At 49.0% G+C, this 12,314-nt stretch overlaps 1 protein-coding gene across 8 annotated transcripts in view; it reads right to left on the bottom strand.

Annotated features, from left to right (window-relative positions):
• Positions 1–12,314, bottom strand: part of PITPNM2 (phosphatidylinositol transfer protein membrane associated 2) — a 1,044,200-nt gene that overhangs the window by 272,705 nt on the left and 759,181 nt on the right. For all 8 annotated transcript variants that reach the window (XM_086942927.1, XM_086942931.1, XM_086942930.1 and 5 more), the window contains exon 10: positions 4,229–4,333. In XM_086942927.1, the coding sequence (XP_086799053.1) occupies positions 4,229–4,333 (105 nt within the window). The remainder of the gene's footprint in view (positions 1–4,228; positions 4,334–12,314) is intronic.

The following is a 12,314-nucleotide window of genomic DNA, read 5'->3' as shown; positions in this document are numbered from 1 at the left end:
TTTTCTTTTCTTTTCTTCTTCTTTATTTCGGGTACTCTTTTTGGGCGACAGGCACACTGCTAGGGGGGGGTAGGCCGTAGCCTCTGCATGCGTGTAGGGTGGGGGGGAGGGGGGGGGGGGGGGATTTTATTTTGTCCGTTTTGGTTCTATGGGCCTTATTTTTCTTCTTTCTGCATTCCTTTTTCTTTCCCCTTTTTCATTGGGTCAATGGCGTTAGTTGTAAGGGGGTGGGTAGCAATTGGCACACAACGTATTCTGTGATTGTCTATCCCTGTGTGCTTTTTTGGTGCCGCCATTTTGATGTTGTCTCCGTGCTCGCTGTATTTCTTTGCTATGCGTCGCCCATTTCAGTTTTGGTTGGTATGTTTGGTCCTTGATCCTCTCTAGTCTCTACAGTTATTATTCTTCATAAAAACTTTTAAAAATAAACCTTCACTTCTCCTGCTCCCCGGTAGTACGTATCTCTCCAGTGTAACTCGAGTCGATTGTAATTCGTTTGTAGTACTACTGCGGTGCCGTATTGATTGCTGAAGTGCTTCAAAGATTGTCGAGGCCGGCCGGATGGTTGTAGGCCCGTATTTGTTCATGACATTGTGCAATAAAGGTTTTCAAAAAATTTTTAAAAAAAAAAAATAGAGTAATGCAAGTGTTTCATTCAGGCTTCTTCGAGACCCATGTGTACCTGCGCATATTTTTTTACTGGGAACTAATTGTTCTGCTCTTACTACAGCAATTTCTGCAACTTTGAAATAACACGTCCCTGCCCTTACCACTTTCAAGACCACCAAACACACTATCTTGACTAATCTTACCAACTTTTTTGGGTTTTACCACTTTCCTGTTTCAAGAAACACTCAACATCAAGACACTTTACTCACAACGTTTTCCAGTCCCTACTTTAGTTCTCCTTTCTTAAAATATTCCTATACTTTTATACTACCCACATTATCTTTATTATGCTCCAATTCCCTGACACTGTGTATTGGCCTACCAATCGTTGTTCTTCGCTTTCTTGCTGTAACTCTTTTGCGAACTTCCATTTCCTTACATCCTTCACAACTACTGTTGGATGCTCTCCTGAAGTAACATACCTGGACTGACATTTGTAATTTCTTTGCACCCCATCCAGCCTTTGAACGTGGTTATATCCTGTTCCTCTCACAATTCTCGTTACCAAAACATCATACGTACAAAATTCTGATACTACAGAGAATGCTGGCTCTCTAAATCAAGCAAGACACAAAAAACACAATTGTGTGATAATGTATGTATAATTCTAAGGTATAATTCCAGACAAAGCCACAGCTGTGGGAGACAAGAAGCAGCTTCTCAGCACACTCTAGGACATGAGAATGATTGGTCGCCATTTTGTTGAATGAGGAAGAAGGACACGTGGTCATTGCAAGGCATTTAGAAATGGGGTGGAGAAACCACAGGTTGTGGGGACCTACCAGCTCAGAGTAGATTCTAATAGTTACTTAGAATATTATCCGCCTTATGTTCATTATGAATTGATGGTACATGTGTTAAAGTTCTGAATAAGGCTTGTTTATAACCTCTATGGTGGATGCAGCCTGCAACCTTGTCGGAAACGAGTGGAGACTTTTGTTTCTTATCCATCTATATATCCAAATAGTAATACTTGCTAACATCTCCCAGAATGCATTAGGTTGTCAAACGTAAACCTCAGGACTGGATACAGTGTCCTGATGATGTGGAAGGATCTAGCAACCCTAAAAACAGGGAGCCTGCCGGTGTTTCTAATACTTTAAAATGCATTAAGAGCATCATGGGTTGTCTCACCATGAGTTCAATATTGAATGAATGAATGAATAAAAAACTCTTCTAAAGCGCACAGCTACTGCCAGAGTGTCCCAGCGCTAAGGCAAAAGGAAAAGAGACAACTACCACCTTAAACGTTGAACAGATACGTTTTTCGTGGCTTCCGGAAGATGGATTCTTCTGGGATACATCTGAGTTGAAAGAGGAGCTTATTCCAGTGCTTGGCCGCCAAAACAGAACAGGCCGAGCTACCAAGCTTCATATGTTATGTTACCAATTTTGTAAAGCGCACAGCTGCCACAGCAAAGGGGCGTCCCAGCGCTTACAGGCAGGAAGTGGGAGGCTACTAACAGAAGGCAGAGCCTAAAGCAAAGGAAAAAGGGGCGTTTTATTGGCCTTGCGGAATGCCAGGTAGTTGTCCATACTACGGATGTGCACAGGAAGAGAATTCCGAAGTTTGGCAGCCACGGTGCGGGTCTGGCAGAGGCAGATACCCCAAACACAATCTGGAAGAGGCAGACACTCCACTATATGCTTAGTGTGTGGAATAACTAACCAGCCAAGTAGACTGCAAACGTAAAGTCCTAGGAGGACAATATTAATGTAGCCTGTTGGACAGGTATTTAGGTCTGGCTTTGTAAAAAGCTTGAAGAGCAATGGTCAAGGCCTTGAAAGTAATCCTTTTCTTCACCGGTAGCCATTGCAATTGGTTACAGTAGTTCGACACCGAAGCACGCGTGGGAAGCTTGAACAAAGGGCAAATTGCCCCATTCTACATAATTTGCAGCCAATGTATTACGTAATTCTGGATCCCCAGATAAAGAACATTGGCATATTCTAATCTGGAGAGTATCAGGACGCGGACTACTGATTTTCAAGCTTCTAAATGCAGGAATTAAATAAATGTCCTTATCATTCTGAGTATCCAACAAGAGGCTTTCACAACTGCAAAAATCTGGGGTTTAAAAGAGAGGTGAACATTGAAATGCACTCCTAAGTTATTTGCTACCTCAAAGAGGGGTGGGGTAGTGAGCAGCTGCTGGCAAGGCACTCGAACAACTAGGAAGGGAGTTAGGGCCAAAGAGCAGGACCTCTGTTTTTTCTGGGTCACGTTGCAGGCAGTTGGCTCTGAGCCACCCCATCACCACCACAATGCAGGCTAGAAATGCTTCCTTGGCTTCAAGCGAATTGTTTTCATAGGTCAGCAAAATCTGGGTGCAAAATGTCCACTTTTGTCTGAGTCTTACAAGCAGCAGTAACAATGGTCTTGAATCCCTTGCAGTTCAAAGGGAGAGATCTCTTCGCAAAGCAAAATCAAAACATATGTTTGGTGGACATCCCAAACTTCATCTGGAAGAGGCAAACACCCCAAACACCATCTGAAGGGGGCAGACACTTCAAAACACCATCTGGCAGAGGCAGACATCCCAAACACGATCTGGCAGAGGCAGACACCCCGACCACCATCTGGAAGAGACAGACACCCCAAACACCATCTGGAAGAGGCAGACTCCCCAAATAGCATCTAGTAGACAGAGACATCCCAAACACCATCTGACAGAGGCAGAAACTCCAAAACATCATCTGGCAGAGGCAGGCCCCTCAAACACCATCTGGCTGAGGCAGAAACCCCAAACACCATCTGGAAGCATCAGACATCCCAAACACTATCTGGGAGCAGCAGGCACCTCAAACACCATCTGGAAGAGGCAGACACCCCAAACACTATCTGGCAGAGACACATATCCCAAACACCGTCTGGCAGAGGCAGGCACTCCAAACACCACCTGGAAGCATCAGTCATCCCAACCACTATCTGGGAGCGGCAGGCACCCCAAACACCATATGGAAGAGGCAGACATCGAAAACAGCATCTGGAAGAGTCAGACACCCAGAGCCAGACACCCCAAACATCATCTGGCATAGGCAGACACACCAAACACCATCTGACAGAGGCAGACACTCCAAAACACCATCTGGCAGAGGCAGGCACCCCAAACACCATCTGGAAGATGCAGACATCCCAAACAGCATCTGGAAGAGGCAGACACCCAAAACACCATTTGGAAGAGCCAGACACCCCAAACACCATCTGGCATAGGCAGACACACCAAACACCATCTGGCATAGGCAGACACACCAAACACCATCTGGCATAGGCAGACACACCAAACACCATCTGGCATAGGCAGACACACCAAACACCATCTGGCATAGGCAGACACCCCAAACACCATCTGGCATAGGCAGACACACCAAACACCATCTGGCATAGGCAGACACACCAAACACCATCTGGCAGAGGCAGACTTCCCAAACACCATCCAGAAGAGGCAGACACCTCAAACACCTTCTGGCAGAAGCAGGCACCCTAAACGCTATCTGGCAGAGGCAGACACCCCAAACACCATCTGAATGCATTTTTAAATAAACCAGAAAGGCTCACCCTGGATATCGTCACCTTCGGGTCTTCCGATTTTATCCATCAATTCATTTGAACTCCACTTTGAGATTTCTTTAGGGAACACTTCTTCGTTGTCCGAGAGATCCTCTGCAGAAATGAAACATAACAAAGTGTTACATGCTGTTGATTCTCTGATGGTGTGTCCGTAAATGGGCAGCCAAAAATGATTACAAATACATCAAGTAAATGCACAGACAGATCTCTCAACTCTTTTCTCCCTTTGCTTCATTTAACTCTAGGGACCAGAGAGCAGGTTTCAAACTCTGTTTTTCAAACCAAATACCACACTTCAAGAAACCATGATTTGTGGAGTGTCCCTTGAATGTAGTAGTCCCTCCTCTCTTTCTGTCTCCAAGTACATTGTAGGTCTTACAGTTTTTTTTCACAAAACGCGAAGATCCAAAATGCTATGGAAGGCGAAAGGGGGTGGAGAGGATGTTGAAGCACAGAGACACACCTGAAGAAGAACTATATTCAGCCAATAATTAGCGGGCTGCACCATGCTTCATTTATGACACGAGCACACATGGGTTACAGGTTTTTTACAGAACTTACACTGGTTACCGTGCAAATTACTGCAAATGGTGCTGGAAGTACAATTCGCAGCATAGAACAAATCTGCCCCATGGTGTATTTAATGGATATTCTGGGTAAATATAGGAGAACAGATGGGCTCTATTGATCTCATAAAATCTCCACTAATAAAAAGTAAAATAAACTGGAGAAGCAAAATATTTAATGTGTATAACAATAAAATCATCAAGAATAAAACGATGTAGTAGAACTCATTGTAATCATTCACCCCTTGCTCTGCTCACTAGAGGTGGCTGGACCCCACTTTGTTTACACATGCCGTGCGCACACAGATGCGCGTGTGCACACAGAGAGTCACAAGCCACACTAAAAGACACAGATAAGTGCACAAGCACATACACAGGTGCCTACCCAAGTTGATACTAACACACATTCACACATTTGCAAGCCTTTCCAGTGCCTCTTATCCTGAGGTAAACTGGCGGCTCTGGAGAAAGTCCACTTCCCACTAATCAACGCGACACAGAGAATGAGGGATCTAAGGTGGTGTTCATCTTACCCAAAACAGGCTTAAGTCAATCGAATGATTGACTGGAGCCATCAATGTCATCTTCAAAACAATGTGATAAATTTAAACCAACCTCTCCGTGACCTGCAGATTGCACCTTCAAAGACCTGCACTGTCTCTACTTGGCCAGGTGGGGGCAGTACTGTGCCCCACCCTACAGTCTTTTGTATGGGCTAGCGGGCCTGGAGAAGCTCTAGCTATACCCAAAAGTTCCGCTCGTCTAGATATATCCGAAGGCTCCCTGAGACCTCCCTAAAGCTCAAATCTAGCAAGGGTAGGCAGGTCCTGAGACAGTCTCATGACTGCCTGGTGCTGAAGCCTCACACCTACTGCCAGACCGTTTTCGCCATGCTTCAGTCTTCAGTCCAATAAAAGCATTGCTTAATTTGAGCCAGGGGTTTCTGGTGCTCAGCTGGCACTTCATTCTTAACACCGGCACCTATAACAGTCCATCACGCGGTGGCGCTGCTGCCTAATTTCGAGATCAGCACAACACAGTCATTAATATTTCAATATACATTAAAAATTAACGATACCTGCCGCCGACACCATGGTTTCAGTTTTTAGTGGACTGGAATAGTCTAATTTATCAAAGTTGTAGGAGTGCGATAGTCACCAGTTGTGCTGGTACTATCGTTGGCAGCGCTGGCAGGGGCAATGAAGGGTGCAAGTTGCAGTGGCCCCCTGAGAAGGGCCCTGGCACTTATCTTTTTACAAAGTAAGCACTGGGAGGTGGAGACTAAAGTAGGCCTTTCCATCAGGGGTGTACCACAAGCCTGTGCAGCCCCTGTGGTGCAGGAGGACCCCAACCCCTTCAGAAGCCCCCAACGCTTCATAGGGCCCCTATTCAGGCCACAGTAAAAAAAAGACTGTGACATATGGGAGACTCGGGACCCACATTAGATTCTGCAGGAAGGGTGGGGCAATCATTTAGCGTTACACCAATGCTTACCATGGCACTTCTGGCCAACCCAAAATCATTCTTCATCCCCTGCCCAGTAGGTGCTTACTTTGTGTTGGTGGTTGCGATTAGTGGGAACCCACCAGCACACATTTTTGTGGACTGGGATTTACTTTTCACCATCATACTTTGACCCCAAGTAAGAGAGAGAGAGGCTGAAAAGGGACACAGCAGGAGGAAGAGAAAGAGAGAGAAACATTAATAAAGGAAGAGGGTAGGAATGAAAAATAACTTGCAGGTGTGAGATAAAGAGAGAGGAAGTGTAAGGTGGTAGAAGAAAGAGGAATTAGGTGGAATTAAGACTGGGCAAATCCTGACATTTTTGGCCATCCCAGTATTCAGCAGCACCGAGGACGGGCTCCTAAGAAAAACGTTGTGCCACTACGTTTGTTTTTGAATTACAAAGTAAGCACGGCGCCCCTACGACAGGGACCAGAGGTGGACAATAGCCTGTGGCTTGACACTGTGGCCATTCTGCCACTTTACCACCCACATGCATGAAAAAAAGGGACTCCTGGATCAATCATATGCAATGCCAGCTGCGGAGCTCACCACTGTCCTTTCACTCTGTCCTTCTGCATGTGCTTCATATGCACTGCTACGTGCGGAGCTCACCACTGTCCTTTCACTCTGCCCTTCTGCATGTACTTCCTTGTGTCACCTCCCCAACACCAGGACCTCTCTCACACACTCTCTCTATTGCTCCACACCTACAAAGACAGAATGTTTTTGTTTTCCTTTGGCACTGTCAGTATATCAACAGTAGTGTGTACCTCCTTTCACTCTGCCCTTCTGCATGTACTTCCTTGTGTCACCTCCCCAACACCAGGACCTCTCTCACACACTCTCTCTATTGCTCCACACCTACAAAGACAGAATGTTTTTGTTTTCCTTTGGCACTGTCAGTATATTAACAGTAGTGTATACCTCCGTCGCACCTCTGCTTTAAAAAAATATATCTATCTATCTATCTATCTATCTATCTATCTATCTATCTATCTATCTATCTATCTATCTATCTATATATATATATATATATATATATATATATATATATATATATATATATATTGGCTTTTACAATGTAGAACATCCGGTTGATGGATTGCCTGCATCTAAGGCTATCCAGGCGATAGGCTTTCCCTATCCTCTAAATACTATCAGGGGTATAATATATCCTGTGGAAGTATTTGAACTGCATAAGTATCCACCGTGCAGTATTTACCAGTTGTCTGGCTGCCATCTTGCCTCCAGCTAGTCGTCTTTATCTAGATTCCCATGATCCAACTCCCACTTCTCCCCTAGTTTTACTATACGATTCAGTACATTAACCACCAGAGTCCTGTAAAGGCAGGAAATGCCCTTCCACACAATTCAGCCATAGTTAGTTTAGATTCCAGTGTACTGAAATGAGGAAGCAAGTTGCATACCTTAATTGTAAATAGAGAAAGAATTGTGACTGATGTAGCTCGTATTCCTTCATTAGTTGTTCGAAGGGAAGCATCTGGTTGTGGGCAGTGCGCACACATCGCCCAGTTTGGAGATTACCAACTTGTCCCAGTAGTTAAACCCCTGCAGTTGGGAAATTTCTTTTAACTATGAGCCATGCCACAGTAGTGTTTCTGTAGTAATCGTCTTGACTCATCCAATCAACACCCTCTGCCAACATTCTACTGAAGATATCAACAACATGACCCTGGCTCCATACAACCAGGACCAAAGGGCACAGCAAGCCACTGTCGCCCTCTCTAATCTTATAGCAGGGTCATCCCAGTCTCCGACGATCCAATCACTGATTGGAAGCATGTGGGCTGATCAGCACAATAGCTGCATAGTCACCACTTCGTTAACCGTTGTGTGATGTTTGTTGCCTTTCTTATGCGATACTCTTGGAGGAACCCCATGCCACACATAGTTATTTATACTAGCTGTGGTGTTGGGCCCTAGGCCCGCATGGTGGAAGGAATGATGACACCGGACACCAGTTAGGGGATAGCAGATCTGGCCTCGAGCACATGCGCTCTGGCTCTTTTATTAACAGCGTCACCTGACCCAGTGACGTCTGTGGTGGGTGGGTGTTTAGTGTAGGGTTACACTGCAAACAACGAGACTGTGTCCTGGCAGGACACTACATTCCTCCCCAACTTTAATGAAAGGAAAAACAAATGTCCAACCTGCAAGAAAACAGAACAATAACATTTGATAGCCCCAACAGATCTTCTTCAGGCGATCGCTGGGAGAACGTTGAGAGTTTCAGGATTACAAAGTCAGTCAGATGAGCTTCACCTCGGCGGTGTACTTCAGATCATCCTTGTTTTGCTGTGTTGACGCTTATATACCATGTTCATCACTTGGAGCATTGGTAGCAGGATGGGTGTGACCCTAGAGGGGTCTCTCAGGTGTTCCTAGTCCAGTGGATGACAACGCTTGTTGGTTGTAGGAGACGACTATGTCACGAGGGGTCTTTCTTTGGATTTGCTGATCTTGATGCCTTCACATCTCCGTCCGGCCAAGTAACTTCCGACTTGCCTTCCTTGCCAGACTCCTCTCTCACTGGAGCCTCGAAGACTGGCCTCTCCTGCTTGGACTCTTCTCTCACTAGAGACGCTGGGAGGACCCTCTTGTCGGACACGACGGGACCGGGTGGGCCGTGCGGGCTTCGCATGAGCCGCGCAAAGGCGTCGCTGCCGAACTGCCAACGGACTCACCGCCAAGTCTCTCATGATGTCCTCGGGGGTGTTGATGTCATCCGCCAGGATGGTCTTGCCGTTAGGACATGGGTTCAGTGTCTTCAACAGACCGTTTCTCGGTGCCAGGTGATTACCTGGGGCCTTCATGCTTCCTGTTGCCTGTCGTGGAGCTGCCGCTGCTGCACCTCTCCCATCCGGATTCCTCTCTCACAGGATATGCGGCCGAGGCCCTTGTCCCCTGGACCGCCACTTGATCGCGTGGGCTGTACGGGTCGCTGCCGAACTTCGGACATGGCCACAATCGAGTCTTGTGTAGTCCACAAGGGTGGATTGTCTAGTGCTCGGGTATGCTCTGCTTCGGTAAGCTTCAGGTTCACGGGGCACCCATGCAGTTCTTCAGTGGTTGGTCTCCTCGAATGCAGGTTGTAGCGATTACTGGGATCCACACGGATGTTGCGATGCTCCTTGGACAGCACCAATGTTCCTGTGTGCTGTGGTCCTCTCTCCCCCTCTGTGGAGTGATGTTGTGTTACTCCGTTCTTCCTCTTCGTTCTCTTCCTCGACGCGGTCCGGTCTTCTTTCTTGCTTTCTCATGCTAACCAGGATTCTCCATGTAGCGGGCCCTCTACATGTCGTCCCCGTGGTCTTGTCCATGTGGTAGGACACTGTCTTCACTTGGCTTGGTGACTAGACCTGTCGTCGTATCTTCTCTGTTGTTGCTTTTCTTTCCTTGGTGACCATACTGGGTGGTCGGTTTTCATCTTGGGCATGAGTTGTCATGCTGTGCTATTTTCTTTGTGGTCGCTATTCACCGTCACAGTGTTTTGGCGTTGGCGCGCTTTGTCTGCGCGGAGGAGGGTTGCGTCACCGCTCCTGGTGCAACTCTGGTGCATGCTGCCATGCGTGCTGACGGTGGCGCTCCGGTTGCTGCGAGACATTGCTGTCTCTGTTGGGGACCTTTGTGTGCTGTCCCGTGGCATTGGTGTGTCGCTGTGTAGCGTCACTTTGGCGCTCTTGATTCCTGGCACGTTCCGGCGCAGTGCTGCCGTGCAGGTGTGGAATTCTTGGACGCTTGTTGCGAGTCGTTGGGTACTTGCTGCTTTGGCTGTTGTCAGGGACTTGCTGCTTTGGACCGTTGGCGGGAGTGGTTGATGCTGCGGTGAACACCTGTGGCCACAAGGCGTTGCTGCTCTCTCCGTCGTTTGCTCTCGGCAGTCGTTTTCCCTGGACGTTCTTCCAGTGCTTGGCAGGCGTTTCCCTCCAGACGTTCTGTCAGTGCTTGGATGCTTGGTGAGGCGTTTGTGCCTCTTTCCCACGTCGCGCTGGAAGTGGCATCTGCAGACCCTTTGCTGGTGTGTGTGGGTGTCTTCTGCGTGGTTGCGCACTTACTTGCTGCGTGAGATTGGATGCTTTCCTTGGGGCGTTGCACAGTCTGAGGCCCCTTGCTGCAGCTGCTTGCTTTACCTCTGTAGGCTGTCCCTTGTGCTTACTTGTGCTTGTTTGTTCTTGTGGCTTCTTTTGGGTGCAATACCACCTAGTGACCACTAGATGGCAGTGTGGGCTGGATTCCCTTCAGCAACAGCTTGCCTCCTCTTGGTGACTTTCCTTCCCATGTTGTTAGGGCTTGCAGGACTTGCTTCTGCTATGGAGTGTGCAGGAGGGGGCTGGAGTTACTGCTGTCTACAGGTAAGTCCCATTTCTTTCTTTTGTCCTTTTTCAGTTGGGGCAGTATGCAGCTTGCAGCTGTAGGGCACAACAGTGTTTATGGTGCAGTCTCTCTCCATTGCCCTCTGTCTCTGTATTGGGCGCAGTGATGCACTTTGGCCACTAGATGGCAGCGCTCCGACGGACCCCCGGCAGCTTCACACCCGCTGCTGACGGCACTGCCGGTGCAAGGCTTCTCTCCTGGGCTCCCCCCTTCACGTCCTCGGGCGCAGGCACACCCAAACCAGGTAGGCTCTTATCGCTTCTCTACTCCCGCCTGCAGCAGCTTCTTGATTAGCACGCTGCTCGGCGGGGAGTCGGTGTGGCTTCAACTGGGTGCAGCGAAGGTGGGCAAAATGCACGTCCAGTGCTTGGAGTGTTCCCCGCCTCTGGAAGGCTTCCTCTTCTCTTTCCCCCCACTCCCTGTCCCAGGCAAAATGTTCACAGGCTTTGGGGGAAGGGGGGGACTCTGATCACTGTGGGGTGGGCAGTCTCTTGTTGCTCTCCCCTCGCTGCAGGCGCTTCTCTGGGGACTATTCACCCCGCCGCCTCCATTCACACACGCGGCGGGGACAGGGGCCGCTCCGGGCAGGCCGCGGGTAGGCTCCGCGAGTCCTGCATAAATTATGTTCATTCACCCTCGCGGCGGGGGGCAGGAGGCATCACAGGCAGGCCGCGGGTGGGCTCCGCTGGTTCTGCATTAGTGTCAGTTTATTTACGGCAGCATTGTGCCCGTCTAGGCGCTCTTCGGCACAGTCTTACACCCCTCCGCCGCACTTCACACACGCGGCGGGGAGGGGGGCGCTGCAGGCAGGCCACGGGTGGGCTCCGCTGGCCTTGCCGTAATGTGAGTTTATCTTCGGCCGCGTTCCACGCAGGCCACGCGGGTGGGCTCCGCCCGGCTGGTGCACCTCTCCGGTTGGGGTCTCTGTGTCGCGGCCGTCTCAGGTGGGCACTGGGCGGTCCGCTCTTTTCCTGGTGGCGCTGGATGGTGGCGGCCGACGCGGGTAGGCTCCGGCCGGCTCGTCCTTGAAGGCTGGTGCGGTGGGCCTCACGGTCGCTGCAGGCTGCGGGGCTCCGACGTGCCCACCTGCTTCTCGGCGCTGCTGCGCCCTGCTACAGGGGGTGCCCTGCAGGCGGGCAGCTCTCTCCCCCTTTTCTCAGGATGTTTTGGCAGTGGCACGCGTGGCTTCACTACCGGCCTCGTCGCCAATGTAAAGTTGGGCCCTAGGCCCGCATGGTGGAAGGAATGATGACACCGGACACCAGTTAGGGGATAGCAGATCTGGCCTCGAGCACGTGCGCTCTGGCTCTTTTATTAACAGCGTCACCTGACCCAGTGACGTCTGTGGTGGGTGGGTGTTTAGTGTAGGGTTACACTGCAAACAACGAGACTGTGTCCTGGCAGGACACTACACTAGCCTGTAACTAAGGAAACCATTGCTGAGCTATCCTATATGGATAATTGTGGAGAATGTAGAGAATATGAATATGTGGTAAAGCAAGTATCAGACTCATTTGAAATGTTCATTCCCTGGTACCTGATGGGTCCCTTCTTGAATGGTGAGGGTAACTGGGGGTAAATATAGGGGGGTCACCACCGCTTGGATA

The sequence above is a fragment of the Lissotriton vulgaris genome, chromosome 11, assembly GCF_964263255.1.
Source record: "Lissotriton vulgaris chromosome 11, aLisVul1.2, whole genome shotgun sequence".
In the NCBI taxonomy this organism is placed as follows: Eukaryota; Metazoa; Chordata; class Amphibia; order Caudata; family Salamandridae; genus Lissotriton; species Lissotriton vulgaris.
This window is presented reverse-complemented; position numbering and strand designations above follow the sequence as displayed.